Source organism: Macrobrachium nipponense, chromosome 5 (genome assembly GCF_015104395.2).
Source record: "Macrobrachium nipponense isolate FS-2020 chromosome 5, ASM1510439v2, whole genome shotgun sequence".
In the NCBI taxonomy this organism is placed as follows: Eukaryota; Metazoa; Arthropoda; class Malacostraca; order Decapoda; family Palaemonidae; genus Macrobrachium; species Macrobrachium nipponense.
This window is the reverse complement of record NC_061107.1, coordinates 58,324,829-58,344,699: the sequence shown is the minus strand read 5'-3', so window position 1 is coordinate 58,344,699 and position 19,871 is coordinate 58,324,829. Positions and strand designations below refer to the sequence as shown.

Below are 19,871 nucleotides of genomic sequence, written 5' to 3'. Positions count from 1 at the left end.
CAGCTCCGGGGCCTGTATACCTGGCAGTGATGTCACGAGCGGGCCAAGGGGGCTCTGATTTCAACAGAACTCCGGCAGCACCGGAGTAGAATCTAATAGATTAAATGAACTCAAGGTGTCATATATACGTATATATATATACATATATACATACATACATACATACATACATACGATGAGTGCCACCCTGTCACTACCAGCTCCGGGGCCTGTATACCTGGCAGTGATGTCACGAGCGGGCCAAGGGGGCTCTGATTTCAACAGAACTCCGGCAGCACCAGAGTAGAATCTAATAGATTAAATGAACTCAAGGTGTCCCCAGGCGCCGGAGTAAGTAACAAACAAAGATAGAAACAGGATTAAGGAGCTGAGGTAACAGGGTGGCAATTCCGTTTGCGGAGTAGCAACTCCGCCGTAATGAAATCTAATATATGTATGCTATGACAGATGAAAAAGACATGCAAAATTAAAGGTATCCCACAGAAAGGCTGGAGCCTTATGTCTGAGGATGCATCGAGTCCCAAGGTCAGGTCTGATGTTAGACAGATCTCTGAGGCCGCCGGAGCGGGGAGGGAGGGGGAGGCATAACAGACAGAGAGGGGGATGCACTACCTTGAGGGTCGGGGGTATCCCACTCTCCCGGGCCTGGTGGCCAACCATGGCTCAGGTGGGCAGGACGTGTCCCATAACTCCATAGTGGGGCGGCTGAGTACGGCAGGCCTGCGCACCGAGTGTATCCCCCCCTCCCAGTGTCCCCTCCCCACTCTACGTAGACTCGGGTGGGCTACCTGGGTAGTGTGAGTGAGTCGTCACACCACCGGAGTGGGTGAATGAGTAGGTGGGGGGGAGGTCAGAAGCAGGGTGGCTCGTACGCGATCAACTGGAGACCTTCTCAGCCGGGTGAACAGACACGCGGTGTGAAGGACCAGCCGACCGCAAGAAGGCCTACTGGCCAACTTGAAGCTGAGCAGAATAGCAACATATAATATAAATATTAGTATAAATATTAGCTGTCCTAACACAGGAAGATGTGAAATAAACAAAATAAGAAGAAAGAGAAAGAGGTTGTCCTAGATCGGTTAGGCTAATCGCAAATCCGAAGATTTGGGTGTGTTAGCCAAGTGACTCAGAGCAGCTAGTCAGTATGCCGTGCCGAAATGATTGGGGGCAGGCGACTAGGGAGCTGGAGGACAAAAGAATACGAAGGGATGAGGTCCTAACGTAAAGGCATGAGGGCCTAAGAACTCCTAACGCAAGGGTATCGTGTTCTGACTAGGCTAGGCTAAGATCCGAAGCATGCGGTCGGAGCGGGAAACTCCCCGTGAAAGGACTAGGAAATAAAATGAAGACGCTCTCGCTACCGAACATCTAAAAACTCAAATAACTCGGCTAATCGCTGAAGATCAATATTAACTGATCTTAAACATTAATAGCAGTACTTAACTTAGATGCAGAAGCTTGATGTTCCATCTTGCAAAGAGTAAGGATATTACTAAGGCGAAAACACAGCACAAAGTAAAAAACGTGTGTGGCGCCGACAATGCTATCGAAAGGAATGAAAACAAAGACGCTGATCGTAGTAGTAGCGGGTAGCGGGGCCTTAGTCCGGCTCCTCTGTAGGCGGGGGATTTTGAAGGAGGAAGAGACTAAATGGCAAGGGACCTCTGGTAGTGGCTTCCACTCGCCCCAGATACCATACCGACACCTTTAATTAAAAGGTGAGCGAGCCAGAATACTCTGGCACTACAGTTTCTCTTTTTTCTCTGGTATGTATAGTAATATTTGTACCTTAGAAATGAGTATCAAAGGGACATTTCACTGAGCGACACAGGCTGAGCCCAGAAAAGGTTTTTATGGGAACTTTTTGCAACAAAATTCTGAGTTATTGGAAAAAATGTATGGGATAAAATGGCAGATTTTGTATCTTGGTCTAGTTGGATTATCTGGAAACTAATCAACAGTGTCCAAAATTGGTGGAATGTTGTACTAGTCTGCTGGACCTCCAAGCACTTGAACTGCAAGTAAGGTGTCACTTAGTAGAACTACTTCCTTGTCTTACTTGAGCTGGCCTATCCTTCTTCATTTTCTCTTCTTGTTACGTGGGAAGATTGGAAAAACAAGTAACCAGTTAATTGGGGCTGAATATTGACTAGATAAATGAATGAACACAGATGTAGCAGCAGCATTTGGATGAACACTACATGAATATAATTAGTGAATTAGATTACAATATATAAAATTGGAATAATAGTGGATTTCTTTCAAAAGCTGGCAGATATAGTACTTTTTGTGAGAAATCACTTGTTAGTTTAAGATTTTGTATTTGGTTATTTAAGGCTCAGAATTCCATATTTTGCACTCACTCAACACAAAGATAAATTTGCAAAGAAAGCTGAAAAATAAATTACTTTTACTGATGTATTAGGTTGTGAGAAGTGTGTGCTATATGTTACAGGTGTAAATGCACATGTGTCATGGTGAACATGTCCCAACAGATCATGGGTAATAAAGCTTTGGGAAGTTCAGTTTTCCAGATGTTTGGTGGATAGGAGCCATTATCAGTTTGGGTTCCATAACCAGATGGGAAATATCTATGTAAGTTATTTTATTTGACCAAGTTTTTGGAAGGACAGTAATATTAAAAGTTGGCTATCTAGTTATAGCCTGTTTACAATCATCTGTAAATTGAGAGAAGTTTTAGAAACTTCGTAAGGAATTGGTACTCCACAGTTGTCACTTGTAGAAGGAATCCCATTCTTGTTAGAACATTGGTCTGTAATACACCCATAAGTAGAATACTTTAGAAAGCAAATATGCGTCTCGATACCTGAAATTTTTATGGGCCCTCATAAGTGATTCATGAAATATAGACTGAGGAATGCAGCTTCAGCTACGGTACATTATATACTATATGTATTAATCAGTGTTCAGTGCTGTACACTACATGAAACAAAATGCAAAAACCCAAAAAGCATCTTGCTCTTAAACCTCCCTTACTATTGCTTGGAATGTGGGGTTTTCCTCCATTTTCACATTTAGATGCTTGTACAGTATTTAACCTCATTTATAAAATATTTAATCCAGTTTACTTTCCAGATCTCCATATATTCTTGTCATACAATTGTTGGGATGGGAGTTCATGTTTGAAAACAATAGTGAGAGCTGTGGTGATCTCATCAGCATCTTAATAATGTTTTGATCAGAGAAATATCAATACATCAGTTGTATTTATACCTCAAGGGATAAGGTTTTTTTTTGGGGGGGCAAGTTTGTGTATTTCCTTGTTTACTCATCACTATGACTAGATTAAGGATAAGTGTATTCAAGTAATAATTTCATTACTAGTAAGTTGGTTAATTTGAATTTATATTTGGGCTTGTAATAGTCTTGATGCTATTCCATAGTGGTTGTTGAAGGTGAACATTACAGACACAATTGTAAAAAAGGCATATTCCTCACAGGGGTAACAGAGGGAACCTGTTTGTAAAACCTGCCATTTTTCAAAGCTTATTTGTGGTTCACACAGAGGTAATCTTGAGGACATGGCCCTTTCACTTTGTTTTATTCTTGAACTCCTAAATATCCTGTCTTTCTTACTATAATCCATTTCCTAATATCTCTGCAAACATTATAAGGTAAATCTACTGTAATGTGTTAATAATTTATAATATACTACTTTGACTGCATTACTTTCTATTCTTATATCCATTTTTATTTTCAGAAAGAAGTCTTTCAGATGCATCTTTGAAAGTTCTAATTGATGGCAAATGTGAGAAAGATGATGAAAGTTTACACCTGCCAAGTAGTAAGTGTTTTAATTTCATGTTTTAGTGTTCATTCACTGAACACTTTAGTAGCACCAGTTGAGACAATTTACACATTTTCCCCACCACTGAATTCAATGAATAAAAAGTAGTAGGCTATAACATGGCACTTGAAATTCGACCTTCAAAATGATATTGTTGCTTTTTAACTGGCAAATGTATTGGTGAAAATGACCAAGGTTTTTGAATACATCATTGCAAAGCTGTCCAATTTCTCCACGTTTCCAAAGCCATCATATTTTATGGCACCTTAGAATTCATGACGCCAAGAATCACACTAGTGAATAACCTGTGATAATTACTTTTAACCATAATTGTAGCTTGTGTATTGCCATGTGCAAAAGAAATGTTAAAGTTCCATTCATCAGTGAAATTATATAAAAATTCCAGGTATTATTACTAAAAAAATTTTGTAATTTTTTTTTTTTCTTTTAGAAAGAATGGCACCTGACGCACCTGATGCAGCTTTAAAGGTTTTTCATGATGACAAGATTGAATGTGATGTGAAAAAGACCAGTCAACCAAGTAGGTATTGAATGTTTTGTCTAGTATTTTTTCATACAGAAATAATGCATATCCAGAGTTAAGACTGAATTTTATCCCGTAGTATTCATCTTATAACATTTACACCTCAGAAATTTTACTAAAATTGTTTGTGCCAAATATGACAAATTTTTAACCAATTTGTATTTTTTATAACTAACAAACCTGAGGTCTTAACATTAGGATAATACTAGCGCCAAGCTGGAAACCAGTAGAATTAAAAAAAAAAAAAAAAATTGTGAGATCCAGGGACTATTGGCATCTGTACCAGGTTACGGGGTAATGTAGTTTACAGAATGCCCTCGGCGTCCCGTGACCTATCAGTTACTCTTCCAACCCAGTTTAGACTGTTAGAGGGGTGGTTTGAGGTGGACCTCAGGTTTGTGAGTTATGAAAAATACAAATTGGTTAAAAATTTGTCATTTGTTCATATACGAAACAAACCTTCAGTCTTAACATTAGGATAGACTTACTTATTGGTGGGAGGTAAGTCTCTATAACTCACTGGGAGTTTGCCACCTTTATCCATTTCTGATTAGATGTATTCTAAGACAATGGACTATTAACCTTTGAACCAAAGATATATGAGAATCAATTGGTTTCCCTCTGGGTGTTTCATACAATGCCATGCTTATTGCATTGCAGAAGGTGGAGAGCTATCCTTTCTCATAAACCACTCCTGTCCCTGTACTGGGATCTATTATCACCCCACTCTCTTCCTATTATTGAGAGGAGCGTGTTGCTACTGAAAAGTATCCTCTGCTCTAGATTATCTTTACAGTATGGCTGTCCCCCTCACCTGCATCTAGTCCATTCCAGCGCATGATGGTACTCTCCCTCTTACTGCCCGTAGGTAAAGGATTAGATAGAAAAGTAGTAAAGAAGGAAGACCAGTTGTCTCATTCATTCTGCTTTCATACCTTCATCTTAGACTAGACACTAACTGACCCGCCAGGGGTACCGGATGAGCTACACCACTTGTTGGGCAGCTATCACTGAACCCAAGGAAAAAGTGTCCAAGGATCTATGGGCAACATCTTTTAAATAAAAGGAAGTGAAAGTTGTTTGGCGTCACTAAATACCAGCTTTCAAAATCCTCTCCACAGACATATTTTTCTTGAATGCCAAAGAAGCCCTCAAGCCCCTGATGACATGAGCTCTAGCTCTCTCCAGGGTATTTGACCCTCTGTCTCCTGTCATGTATGCATTTCTGATCGTTTCTCTCAGCCAAAACGATGTTGTTTTCCTGGACACTTCCTTCTTGTTCCATCCTTTACTTTCAAAAAGCCTTCGGCATCCCGACCTGAGATGCCGCGTTCTTCTTAACCCTTTAACGCTGATTGGACGTATTAAACATCGACATAAATTGTCTGTTGGGTGCTGATTGGACGTATGGTACGTCGATAAAAAAAGTTTTTTTAAAAATTCGCGGACAAACACTTATAGGCCTACCAGGCAAAAACTTTTGAATCACGCACCTTGGGGGATGCTGGGAGCTCACGGATCAAGGCATTGTTTTGTTTACAATCGTTACGCAAGTGTGCAAGCGCGAATTTCTTTCTTATCGCACTAAAAACTATCAGTGACACATCTCAGAAATGATTTTGTCACTTAGACATAATTTTTGCACCATTTTAAATTAGCCGTTACATGGAGTATTATATATGAAAATGTGTGGAATTTCATGTAGAATACAAAAAAAAAAATACTCATGATTGTAGCTTTTATCAGTTTTGAAATATTTTCATATAAAAACGACAAGTGCCAAAATTTCAACCTTCGGTCAACTTTGACTCTACAGAAATGGTTGAAAAACACAGTTGTAGCTTTTTATCAGTTTTGAAATATTTTCATATAAAAACGACAAGTGCCAAAATTTCAACCTTCGGTCAACTTTGACTCTACAGAAATGGTTGAAAAACACAGTTGTAAGCTAAAACTCTTATATTCTAGTAATATTCAATCATTTACCTTCATTTTGCAACAAATTGGAAGTCTCTAGCATAATATTTAGATTTATGGTGAATTTATGAAGAAAAAAAATTTTCCTTGCAAGCCGCACGGTAATCTTCCGAAAAAATCTTAGATTTTTTTGTGCATTGTCGTAATGTTTGCACCATTTTAAATTAGCCGTTACATAAAGTTTTATATATGGAAATGTGTGCAATTTCATGCACAATACAACTAAAAACAACCCATGGTTGTAGCTTTTATCAGTTTTGAAATATTTTCATATAAATAACGATAAGTGCCAAAATTGCAACCTTCGGTCAACTTTGACTCTACCGAAATGTTAGAAAATTGCAATTGTAAGCTAAAACTCTTATATTCTAGTAATATTCAATCATTTACCTTCATTTTAAAACAAATTTGAAGTGTCTAGCACAATATTTTGATTTATGGTGAATTTATGAAAAAAAAAAACTTTCCTTACATCTGCGCGGTAACTCTTCCGGAAAAAATCAGAAATTTTTTTTTCCGATTGTCGTAATGTTTGCACCATTTTAAATTAGCCTTTACATAAAGTTTTATATATGAAAATGTGTGCAATTTCATGTAGAATACAAAAAAAAAATAAATGAAGGTTGTAGCTTTTCTCATTTTTGAAATATTTTCATATAAATCACGATAAATAGAAAAAAAAACCATGTTCCGTCAACTTTGACACTACCGAAATGGTCGAAAAACCCAATTGTAAGCTAAAACTCTTACAGTCTAGTAATATTCAGTCATTTATCTTCATTTTGAAACAAATTTGAAGTCTCTAGCACAATATTTAGATTTATTCTGAATTTAAAAAATAAACTTTCCTTCCCTCCGAGTGCGGATTCTCTGCCGCAAATCTCCAAAATGTGTACGTCACATTCTCGTAATATTTGCTCCGTTTCATAGAGTGTTATATATGAAAATGTGCGCAATTTCATGTAGAATAAAAAAAAATTAATTGAAGGTTGTAGCTTTTCTCATTTCTGAAATATTTGCATATAAAAAAAAATATATAAAAAATTCGACATTCGGTCAACTTTAACTCGTCCGAAATGGTCGAAAACTGCAATTGTAAGCTAATACTCTTACAGTATAGTAATATTCAATCATTTATCTTCATTTTGAAACAAATTGGAAGTCTCTAGAACAATATTTAGATTTATGGTGAATTTAAAAAAAAAAAAAAAAAAAAATTTACGTCTGTGCGTTACGAATTCATGCATCATTTTATGATAATATTTTCTCTGTGTTGCATTGATTGTTTTACAATGTTTACATACCAAAATGATTTCAATTTAGTGTACAATACAACGAAAAAAATTAACTCGTTTGCTTTAACCGTTTTACTCACAGCGCGATTTGAATATAATATTTATGAAGTTTTGTTTTCATGCTATCATATATCGCATTATTTATATATGATAATATTTTTTTCATTTCTGATGGTTGCATACTAAACTTCAGGCAATGAAAAAAAAGGAGCTAAAAATGAACTCTTAATTTTGAAAACTAAGCATGCTGTGATTTTTTTTAAAAAAAATTTTCCGCTTCGACGCTCACTCTGAGACCCCCTCGGCATACGGGAGACGATTTTTATTATACCTCTTCGGCGTTAAAGGGTTAAATACGCTATTAGTGCTCTGACAGGGCATAGCAGCATTTCTTCAGGATCATTGTCCACAAATTCTCCCAGAGAAGGTATGGAAAAGGAGTCAAATCTGCCATCCACTACTGATGGGTTTTGAGTTTTGGCAACGAATTCTGGGACAAACTCGAAAACCATAGACTTCCGACCTCTTGAATGCTTCACCACATATGACAGACCATGCAGCTCCCCCACCCTTTGGTTGAGGCTAAAGCCAATAGGAAGGCTTCCTTCAGGGTCAAGCTTCTATCTGTGGACTGTCTCAATGGCCCGTATGGGGATTTTGTAAGGCTACTCAGTACCATGGTCAAATCCCAATCTGGGGCTTTTAGTTCCTTCGGGGAACAGGAATGCTCAAAACTTCATTAACGTAATCTCCCATGAAGAAGAAATGTCCACGCCTTCCATCCGCAGAACCGAAGCTAGAGCAGCCCTGTATCCCTTTACGGCAGATACAGACATATGTCTTTCTGTCCAGGGATATATCAGAAAGTCCGCTAACTGTTGAATAGTGGTTCTGAGTGGAGACAAGTTCCCTCTACGACACCAATCACAGTACGTGGACCATTTTCCTTGGAAGACAGCTGCCGATGACCTGATATTTCCTGCCATCTGTGTTGCTGCTTTTTGAGAAAAGCCTCTCGCTCGCAGGAGATACTTGACAGTCTCCATCCATGAAGTGATAGGGGCTGCACCGACTGACATAGTAGGTTGTTCCATGGAGGTAACTCTCTTGGCTCATCTATTAGGAGTTCCAACAGGTCCGGAAACCATTCTGCCTTTGGCCACAGTAGGGCTACCAGAGTCATATGTTTCTTTTTCCTGGGATATATCTGGCTCTGATGTCTACTAAATTCTCTACAGCCCAGTGATGAAGTTGAACTGTCATCAGGTGTAACTGTTGAGATACTAGGCCTCCTTGCTTGTTTATGCAAGCTACTACTGTGGTGTTGTCTGACATCAATGCCACTGATTGCCCCTTCACCCTTTCCCAGAATTCCTGTAGTGCCAGAAATGCTGCTTTTAACTCCAACACGTTTATATGGAGTTCTTTGTCCTTGCAATTCCACTTTTCTGAAATCATCAGCTCCTCCATGTGGGCACCCCAACCTTCGAGTGATGATCAGAGAACAGCAAGAGGTCCGGAGAGGGTTGTTGAAGGGGAACTCCCACTGTCAGATTGTTGCCCTGCACCCACCACAGTAGGTCTTTTCTCACCTCTGTAGACAAGGGAATTTTCTCGTATGGGTGATCTACTGTTGGCAACCAAAACTCCTTCATCCTCCATTGCAATGATCGAAGATGTAATTTCCCGTGTGTTACCAGCTTCTCCAAGGAACTTAGAATTCCCAGGACTACTTGCCACTGTTTTGCTGGCTGTCTTTGCTTTTCCAGAAAGGCATTCACCACTTCTTTGCATTTCTCTACCATCTGGTCTGCTGGGAACACTTTGGCTTTTACTGTGTCTGTAATCATACCCAGGTACGCCAGCCTCTGACTTGGATCCAACTTTGACTTCTCCTGATTTATCACAATGCCAAGGCTGTGACAAAACTGCAGAAGGGTATCTGTCCCGAAGTAATTTTTCTGTGGACTTTGCTATCACCAGCCAGTCGTCTAGGTATGTTATTAGCCTGATCCCCTAAGCATGCGCCCATGTCGACACGAGAGTGAATACTCTTGTAAAAACTTGGGGAGACGTCGTCAGTCCAAAGCACAGGACTCTGAATTGGAAAACTTTCTCTGCAAGACTGAAGCGGGGAAATTTCCTGGAAGACTGATGGACTGGGATCTGAAAGTATGTGTCCTTCAAGTCTATTGTCAGCATTAAAGTCCTTGTCCCTGACTGCTGCTAGAACTGTCTTTGGGGTCTCCATTTTGAATCTGGTTTTCCTTATAAACAGATTCAATGTTGAACTCTATCACTGTCCTCCAATCTCCGTTGGCTTTGGGGACAAGGAAAATATGGCTGTAAAAGCCCTTTGATGGAAGTGATACTTGTTCTACAGCTCCCTTCTCCATCATCTTCAATTCCTCTTGCAGAATAAGAGCTTTCTGAGATTCCTGAGCATAGGAGAGGTGTGGTAATGGTTGTTCTGTCAGGGGTGGGGTCATGTCGAACGGCATCAAATATCTGACTCTGAGAACATCCACCACCCACTGCTCCACTCCAAATTCCTGCCACACCCTCCAATGGTTTGCCAGGCAACCCCCCACTGGTGTGGCTGAGTGATGAGAGGCGCCCATCCTGCCCCTAATACCCCTTCCTCTGTTGGGTCTATTGTGAAAGGGCCGATGAGCTAACTTCTTTTGGGGAAGAGGGTCTTGTTGATCTATTAGAGATGTTATGTCTCACTGGTCTCTTTTGAGGTAATTGCTGATGTTGCCTTACCTCATTAGAATTAGCTTGGCTTCCAGATGTTTTCCTAACTGCCTGCTGGACTAATCTGTTGTTAGTATCCATTCTTCTTCTATCTATAGCAGCTTCCAGTATACCCTTTGGTAATAGCAATTGCAACTCTAGGATATCCCCTTCCACATTGCTAATAGGGAGTCCAAGTCAATAGTGCAGCTTAATCTAGCCTATGCTGCATCTCTCCTCATCAACAGGATATTAGCCCATACATTGGCACTCAAATTCGTCAAGTATGCAATCGCTTTGGAACCTGATTGGAGCAATCTGAAAAACATTGTCTCATCCACTAATTTTCTTGTTGCTTCTGAGGATGCAATTTTTGCAACTGCTGTTGACCAAAGGTCTAACTAAGAAGCAGTCTGAGATAGAAGAAGCTGTTGCTTCCAATGTAGCAGCCTCCTGACAAGTTATCGACGGGCATTCCATCTTAACTTGATCCAAGGTTAATCCAGGCTATAACCTTACCCCGACCTGGTACAGATGCCAATAGTCCCTGGATCTCACAAGTTTTTTTAATTAATTCTACCGGTTTCCAGCATGGCACTAGTATTATCCTAATGTTAAGACTGAAGGTTTGTTTTGTATATGAACAACAACCATTTAAAACAAAGTACAGTGATGCTATTTTTTTTGTTTGCTTTTCATCCAGAGTATGGGCGTATTCAGTGGACAAAAAGTACCTATACCATAATGCTGAAAGTTCTCCAGGAATGGCGCCTACTCTGCCATGACACATCAGAATTTGAAAGTCTGTTTGTTGCTGGGAGCCCTGTTTGGAAAGATGTAGCATCAAGACTCAAGTTTAGTTATAAGATATCCCCAGCTAAATGTCAAGAAAGATTTTCCATGGTAAAGTATGTTTTCCTGTGGAAGTTCAGTGAAATAAAAATATTGTGAATATACAATGCATAGGCTTATGTTACATGCACTGCAAAGCCTTGTACAGCAAGTTAGTCAAGAATGATCATGTACTAGACAATAAAAATATAAGAAATATATTTTTAGCAAAAGAAATTTTTGGGAATTGGCAAAATGAGGTTGCGACTAAGATCACAGGTAGTGCATGGTGTCTAGGAACACATAAGAAGGTAGTAATCAGTCGGTAAAAGGACATAAAATGATGCTGTCAGTTTGACAGAATGGCAAATATGAATTAGAAGTGGGGTAAGGTGGAAATAATTCAGGAAAAATAAAACAATATAGTATATGGTTAGATTTCACCACACTGAGAGCCCAATTGAAATCCATTAAGGGGACCGTCCGCTATGTTGTGTATTTTTTTTTTTTTATACAAAATACATAATTTCCATATATGTTTTAGATATATATAATACCTTCATCATACAAAAATTTCAAGTCATTTGAGCAAAAACTTTTAGTTTCATTAAGCAAAAATTATAATTTGAAAAAAAAATTTAGGTAGCAATTTCTCCGCTAATATGACATCAGTTGTATTGAAAATCATACCATAAAAACTACTTTATATACAGAATAATCCTGTGAACAGAATTTTTTTTTTTTTTTTATGAATTTTTTTTTATTTTCTTTGTCTATAGACACTCAAAAAAATCGTAAAAAAAGAAAGAAAGAAAAAAAAATTGGCTTACAAGGAATTATGGGATTTTTATTCCTATTTCCAATGATATCTTTCTCTCAAAAATTGGATAATAAATAACCGAGTAATGGCTACCAACATGCGAATAAGTATGTTTTTGAGTTATGAGCTCCCAAAGATTTGCTTTTTTCTTATAAAAGTCAAAACAACATCATTATAATTACTTTTCTGGGCTCAGCCCGTGTCGCTTCGTGAAATGTCCCTTTAGCACACATTTCTAAGGTAAATTATTGCTTACGTTAATTGTACTTTTATTGTTGAGTTCTACATCAAGGATCCTGGTCCTCCCCCCCTAAAAGTGGTATTATACCCTAAGCGTGACACGAGACAATGATGTTGACGGCGTGTCATGAGACAATGAGGGGAGCTGATAACAATGAATTTTCATGTTTTTCTTTCAGCACACTCCTGGCCTTCGCTGATTTTGCTAGCCATAGTTGCTGAGTAGCCTTCTTGATCTTAGGTAACTTCGGCATTGCTATAAGTTCACTAAGAAGTTATAAAAACAACGTAAATAGCTAGTAACCAAACGCAAGTGCGTAAGTGCATACAAGTACTTTGACGTCTGTGGCATAACTGAGTCATTCTCTGAGACTGAGTCTCGCCTATAAATGACCGCTCTGAGCAGCTGGCCTCTCACACTACGTTTCATTGCTACCAGATGTATGAGAATTTCGAAAAAATCTGAAAAAATTGCTGTATATATGCAAAAATAAACACGCTAAAACGATCCTGTCAAACTCAGTCATACAGACGACGCAGTTACGATGACATCATCTTTTAAAAACGCTATATCTTCATTATTTGTAAAAATAATTGGCTGAAACTTCTGGAAAGCATGCATGGCATGTTTCTGCATCAATACAAATAATAACTTTTTTATTTTTTCAAGTTGACATGTCATCCGCCATAGCGGACGGTTCCCTTAAAACAGTCTTACATTTCATTATCTTTTGAGGTCAAGTGCCTTGCTATTTCAACAATCATGGCATACAAGGCAGCATTGGCACAACCCCGGCCTTATGGTTTTAGAATTGATGCTAATATAGAAATTGTTAATTACATTCTCCAGTCTTTTACACTACAAAGGTCAGCTCCTGCAAGGAATAAACATAAATTCTACATTGTTCCGATACGTCATACAAACCCTTCGGTCCTTTAACATTAGGAATACAGGCAGTCCCCGGGTTATGACGGGTTCGACTTACGACGTTCCGAGGTTAAGGCGCTTTTCAGTTATATTCATCAGAAATTATTTCCAGGGTTGCGATGCCTACAACAGTCATCTGGCAGAAGAAATATGACACCAAAAATGCAAAATAATCAATATTTGAAGGTTTTTATGATGCAAAATGCAATAAGAATGCAGTTTACATAGTTTTGAATGCACCCAAAGCATTAAAAGTAAGGTTTTCTTAGGATTTTTGGTGATGTTCCGGCTTACGACGATTTTCAGGTTACAACGCGTCTCAAGAACGGAACCACCGTCGTAACCCGGGGACTGCCTGTATACTTTTGGCGTAGCTGGAATTACGGCCGTTGAATCTTGAACAAGGTGGTTAGGCAGTAATTCCCATGGGGCAGTCCAGCCTGCCCGGATGTAAACACTCCACTTTACTTTCGGCCGTCTTCCGAGGAAGACGTGTTTGTGAGACGTGTGTTTGTGAGCTCCAGCTGACTGATCGTTAATCTTTTTTCCCGGTGGGATCCTTTTAGTTTTTTGTTCCGATACGCAATACAAACCATCGGTCCTTTAACAATAGGAATGTAACTTGCGGCAGCTGGAACCGGTTGTAAGCTTCGAACAAGGGAGTTCGGTAGTTAACTGCTTGTCCGACAGTCAGCGCACCGCGTGACTGGGAGGTGAAGATTCACTTTGCTTTCGGCTGCGCTGGGTGACAGACTTGTTCTCCACATCTCTCTGCCCGCCTTTTGTCATATGCTTTGTTTCTTCAATCTTGGTTTGCTATTATTGTGTGATTGTGTAAAATACTGTAAGTACTTGTGCTTTTGCATTTTATTACCATTACTATGGATTCTCGTGAGCTGGAGAGTTCCCCACGCCCCCCCCCATCAGCCGCAGGACTTGCCCTGGTGTGGAGGGCCATAAGTGTGGGGCCTTCTGCTCCTTTTTGGTGGTTGATCCTCATAAATTGTGTGCTCGGTGTCGGGGGCACGAATGCTCTCGCGCCGTGTGATATTTGTGTTTTGTGGTAGGAGGAGCAGTGGCCGCGCTTTGAGGGGAGGAGGAAGCGATGTAAGCCTGCCAGGGAGTCATCGGAAAGTTCTCCGGCTACTCCCTTAGTCATGGACACGTCGTCGTCTTTCCTCCATCTCAGCTTCCGTGTATGGCTCCTTCCCCTTCGGGGAGGGGGGTTGTTTCTCACTCCTTCTCTTCGCCCAATCCGTCGAGGGTGGAGGAGGAGGCGAGGTACCCCGACATCCAATTGTACTCTGGGTCTTCCGTTCGCTCGGGGTGGGACTTGTCCCCCCCCATCCTCCGGACGAGGGGGAACCCCTCCTACTAACCCAACTTTTGCCTCCTCAGGTGCAACTGCCGTGGGTGACGACCTCGGCCAGGTGTGGTGCTTGTTGGGTCTCCAGGAGACACAGAGTGTTCGGGGGCTGTTGCATCACCTGGCAAGTGGCTCTGCTCTGGTAACACATGGTCCGGTAACCACCACCACCGTATCGACCCCAGGGTATGCCGCCCCTCCTCACCTGGTTTATACACAGCATATTACAACGGTGACCCCTTCAGCTGCAGTGCAGGCGCCGTTTCCTAGCGTCCCGAGGAGGGTCGTAACACCGCCGCCCGGGTTCGCTGCTTTCACCTCAGCCCCTGGATTTGCCACCAGTACCAAGGAGGTCGCTGCCTGCTGCCCCGCCTCCTGCTGCACCTGCCGTACCTGGACCAGCCCCTGCCAACATTGTTCCTGCCCGTGGTGTTGCTGCTCCAGTCGTAGGTCCTTCCGGACAGGTGCAGCCGGGCCGTGTTGCTTCGGCAATTGCCCCGGCTCTGTCTTAGATGGAGGACCTGACGACTGTCCTGAGGAAGCTGACGAAGAAGAGGAAGAGGAGGAAGGTGTCGTTGTCATCTGCTGCCGCCTCTTCCCCTTCGGCTTCCAAGGCTTCACAGCCGAGGAAGAAGAAGGCTGTCTCCTCCCCCCCCCCCCCCAAGAAGTCTCCTTCGGGAACTTCTAAGGGTCTGTCTCACTCCGGTGGGACAGGGGGTCTTCCGCTCCTTCAGGGGCGGGGCCCGTCTCTCCTTCCGCAAGGAAGAAGAAGACGGGGACCAGAGGGGTACCGGCTAACACCGGTACCTCCTCACCTGGTGCTAGGGGCTCTGCCGCTGCATCAGGTTCCGGCTCGGCCTCTCGTTCACGAGAGGTACCGAGTGTACGGTCACCCGCGGGTGACCATGCAGCCAAAGTCCAGGCTTCCGAGTTCGCTCGGCGCCAGGACTGAGGCACGGAGCAGAAGACAGGTGAGAGTCGCTCAGGTGACTCCAGCCAGGCCAGTGATCGCTCTCGTAGTGATACGTGGGTTCCCAGGGTTGGCGCGATGGTCCCAGACCGGCCGCGGGCTGAGACAAGGAAGAGGTCCCCTCGGTCGCCGGAACCTGCCGAGCGGCTCGACGCGCCGTGAGGACAGGCCCTGCTCCCACCACGACAGCGGACTCTGCCGGTCCCCTGACTGCCGCTCCCACCGGGACAGAGCAGGTAGGGGGACCAGCAGCAGCTCCTCTGACGCTCGGGACTGGAGCCGTTGTTCTCGGTCCAGCCGCTCTCCTCCGGAGAGCCGCGCGACCAGGCCTGCAGCTCGTGGCGATCGCCTGCAGCCCCCCAAGCACACCGGTTCTGCCAGTGAGAGGGGGGGGGGGAGCGTCAGGTCTTCCTCTCCGATCTCTTCAACTTCCTCGGGCTACGCTGGGAAGAGTGAGGTGATCCGGAGTGACCGTGAGGAGCGCGCTCTTCACGGTCCCACCATGACGCCCTACGAGCCTGGCACGGTCTTATGGCTGACCAGGTCTTACGCGCAAGTGGCAGGAGGAGACCGGGAGGGGTCTGTCGCAGTTCCTCCTTTGGAAGGAGGAGGGTCTTGGGAGGTACTCTTGTTGGAGGGACTTGACGGTCCTACTCCACAAGACGCAGTCACTCCCGAGATCCAGAGGTCGTTTGCAGAGGTTATTGCGCTGATTTGTCAGCACAACGACCTCGGGAAAGGATCGCCGCTCCCACCTTCTGAACCTACCTCCAGGCTCTAGTCGTTCTGGGGTCCTAAGAAGGAACCCAAGACGATGGTGGGTCTACCGCAATCAGCTCTGGCTGACTTGGTGCTAGGCCAGGTGGACTCGCTCGTCTCCGGACAGGAGGGTTTGCTACGGTCTGGCAGGTCTTCCAGGCTACTTCCCCCGCCTCTACTGCAACAGAGGAGATTCTACGTGCCATCAGAAGACACTGCCGCCCCAAACAGGTTAACCCGGAGCTAGCTAGGCTAACTCCGGGGGTGTCTCTGCAGCAACTCCTGTCGGAGAACTTATGGTTCTCACAGCAAGAGGCACTCGCCTTGGAATCAACCGCCATGGTGGCATTCCAAGCAGTCTCCTGGTTAGACCTGTGGACCCTCACGGTGCCTAAGGTCGCGGCCACTTCGGGAAATATCACTCCTGAAGGTGACCCGGCTTTCAGGAGACTGTGCCAGTCTGGAGGTAGAGCCATCTCCTACCTAGCCCACCAGACGACAAACCTGTGGGCCAACCTGGTTCTTCGGTGTAGGGAGGCAGTCCTCACCCGAGTGACCGTGGCGGCTGGGCGTGAGGCGGCTCTGGGTCTTTGCGACGGACCGGTGCGGAGTTCCTCCTCTCTCTTTCCTGTAGAGATGGTGGACGCTGCGGTGGAGTGACGGTGCACTGATGACAGTGACCGTCTAGTACACCAGGCAGTCTCGAAGGTGTCTGGGCAGCCTCGAGGTACTGCGGCCAAGCCCAAGAGCTTGGTTAGCGCTTCCTCTGCGGCCAAGACGATCGCATCGTCGAAGCCCAGGGGAAAGACTCTGCCTTTGACTTTTTCTAGGAGCGACCGTAACCAGCCCTCCTCTTAGCCCTCTTTCTCACGAGGGGGAGCTGGGAAGAAGCAGCCGAAGAGAGGTGGGAATCGCTAGGGACGGCGTTCCCCCTCACCTGCTGCCGGAAGTGGGGGGTGCCTGGCTAGCCATTGGGCAACATGGCAGCGCTATGGAGCGGAGACCTGGATAGTAGACATCCTTTGGGAGGGGTATCTACTACCCTACGAGTCTCGGCCACCCCTCACCTCCAGCCCGGTCCACCTTCAGACCTACGTACCCGGAGCATCCAAGGACGTAGCACTTCGGCAGGAAGTCCAAGCCATGCTGAGCAAAGGAGCTGTGGAGATCATCAGGGATCGGTCACCGGGCTTCTACAGCTGTCTTTTCCTGATGGAGAAGTCTTTTGGGGGGCTGGCACCCAGTGATAGATCTCTCTTCCCTGAACCGATTCGTTCGCCAGTCTCGGTTCACGATGGAGACGGCACGCTCCGTGCTCGACTCCATCAGGGAGAACGACTTCATGCTTTCGGTGGACTTGAAGGATGCATATTTCCAGATACCCATTCATCAATCCTCCAGGAAGTACCTCCGCTTCATCCTCGACGGGGCGGTGTACCAATTCAGGGCACTTTGCTTCGGTCTCTCAACCGCCACACAGGTGTTCACATGTGAGTGTTCACTCTGGTGTTTGCTTGGGCCCACTCGTCAGGGATATGTCTTTTGAGGTATCTCGATGACTGGTTAGTCCTGGCAAGCTCCCTCTCGCAGTTGCTACGGGACAGGGATCGACTCCTCGAGTTCTGCCGCAATCTTGGGATCGTGGTGGAACTTCGAGAAGTCAGATCTCGAGCCCAAGCAGAGGATGAAGTACCTGGGTATGCTGATCGATACAGTAGCAGGACGAATCTTCCCCGCAGACTCACGGATCAGCAGATTCAGGGAGGCAGCCTACCAGTTCCTGTCTCGGCAGGAACAGCCAGCTCACCAGTGGCAAGTCGTGATCGGCCACCTGTCATCACTCGAGAAGTTAGTCCCTCACGGGCGTCTTCACCTGCGGTCTCTCCAGTGGAGACTAAAGGAGAGTTGGTCACAGGCAAGAGACCTGCCGTACTTCCCCGTGTCCCTCACGGAGGAGGTGAGGCAGGACCTAGCCTGGTGGCTGGACGACAGGAACCTTGTAAGAGGAGTGCCTCTCCGCACTCCCCCCCCCCCTCCCCTGGAGATGTTGCTATTTTCAGACGCATCAACCGAGGGATGGGGCGCACACCTGGAAGAGTTGCTGGCTGCAGGAGTGTGGGATCATCACGACAAGCACCTTCACATCAATGTCCTGGAGCTCAAGGCAGCGTTCCTCGCTCTCCAAGAGTTCCAGGACCGTCTGATGGGACACTCGGTGGTGTTGATGTGCGACAACACCACAGTAGTGGCATACGTCAACAAACGGGGGCCTAGTATCCCTCCCATTGCACCAGTTGACGTTGCAGGTGCATGAGTGGGCCGTGGCTCACTCGGTAGAGCTGTCAGCCTGCTACATTCCAGGCAAGAGGAATGTAGCAGCAGACAAGCTCAGCCGTCGGGATCAGGTGATAGGGACCGAATGGTCCCTACACCCAGACGTGGCAGAAAGGCTCTTCAACCTGTGGGGGTGTCCAGTTGTAGATCTGTTCGCCACCCGGCACAACAGGAAACTTCAGGTTTTCTACTCGGCTGTGCCGGACTCATGGGCAGCTGCAGAGGACGCTCTTCAACACCCGTGGGACAACCTCTTCGTTTACGCCTTTCCCCCGTTCTGTCTGATTCGCAAGGTGATCAGCCGAGTGCTGGTCACCCCGAATCTCCGGATGATCCTGGTGGCTCCCAAATGGCCTCAGGCCATTTGGTATCTGGACCTGCTGGCTCTTCTTGCCGGAGCACCGAGAGAGATTCCCCCTTGGCACAACCTTCTCGTCCAGCCACACGTGGAACAGTACCACCAGTCAATCCAGTCCCTTCATCTTCACGGCTGGCTGTTATCCACCATCTCTTGCGAGCGAGGGGCTTTTCTTGCCGAGCAGCAACAGAGATGGCTGGGTACATCAGACAGTCCTCTGCAGCTGTGTACCAGGGAAAGTGGGCCGTCTTCTGTGGTTGGTGTCATAGACGGGGTCTATCTCCTCTTAGAGCCACTCTTCAGCAGGTAGCGGATTTCCTCGTTTTCCTTCGCCAAGAGAAGCTCCTCTCCATCCCCACAGTCAAAGGATACAGGGCCGCCCTGGCCCTAGTCCTGAAACTGAGGGGAGTGGATATCTTGAACTCGTTCGAGATCTCCCTGCTAATGAGGAGCTTCGAGAGGTTTTGCCCACCCATGGAACTCAGGCCCCCTGGGGTGGGATGTGACTCTCGTCCTTAGGAGTCTGACTCGAAGTCCCTTCTAGCCACTCCGAGAGTCGTCGGACAGGGATCTGACCCTCAAGACCCTCTTCTTGCTGGCCCTGGCATCGGCGAAGAGAGTAAGGGAACTTCATGGCTTATCCTTCAATGTCAAGCATACCAGGGGATGGGGATCTATGACGCTCGATTTCGTCCTGAACTTCGTAGCGAAGACTCAGAATCCTTCGGTCCCTGACAACCGGTTCGAGTCATTAACGATCCCCTCCCTACTGGACTTCACTGACAACGATGTGGATGAGATGCTACTTTGTCCTGTGAGGGCGCTACGGCACTATCTGAAGAGAACTCGGCACCTCAGGCCTGAGTGTCGACACCTCTTCGTTAGCACCGGGGTGACCAAGAAAG

At 44.9% G+C, this 19,871-nt stretch overlaps 2 protein-coding genes across 4 annotated transcripts in view; one reads left to right on the top strand and one right to left on the bottom strand.

Moving 5' to 3' along the window:
- LOC135215356 (uncharacterized) overlaps positions 1 to 19,871 on the top strand; it is a gene marked incomplete at its 5' end in the record, with an annotated part of 62,969 nt that overhangs the window by 12,930 nt on the left and 30,168 nt on the right. For 2 of the 3 annotated variants that reach the window (XM_064249916.1, XM_064249917.1), the window contains 3 exon segments: positions 3,722 to 3,805; positions 4,260 to 4,349; positions 11,064 to 11,263. In XM_064249916.1, the coding sequence (XP_064105986.1) occupies positions 3,722 to 3,805; positions 4,260 to 4,349; positions 11,064 to 11,263 (374 nt within the window). 3 annotated transcript variants of the gene reach the window in all.
- The window catches only part of LOC135215358 (protein D2-like), a 340,036-nt gene that overhangs the window by 291,600 nt on the left and 28,565 nt on the right, over positions 1 to 19,871 (bottom strand). The gene's annotated exons all lie outside the window — the stretch shown is intronic.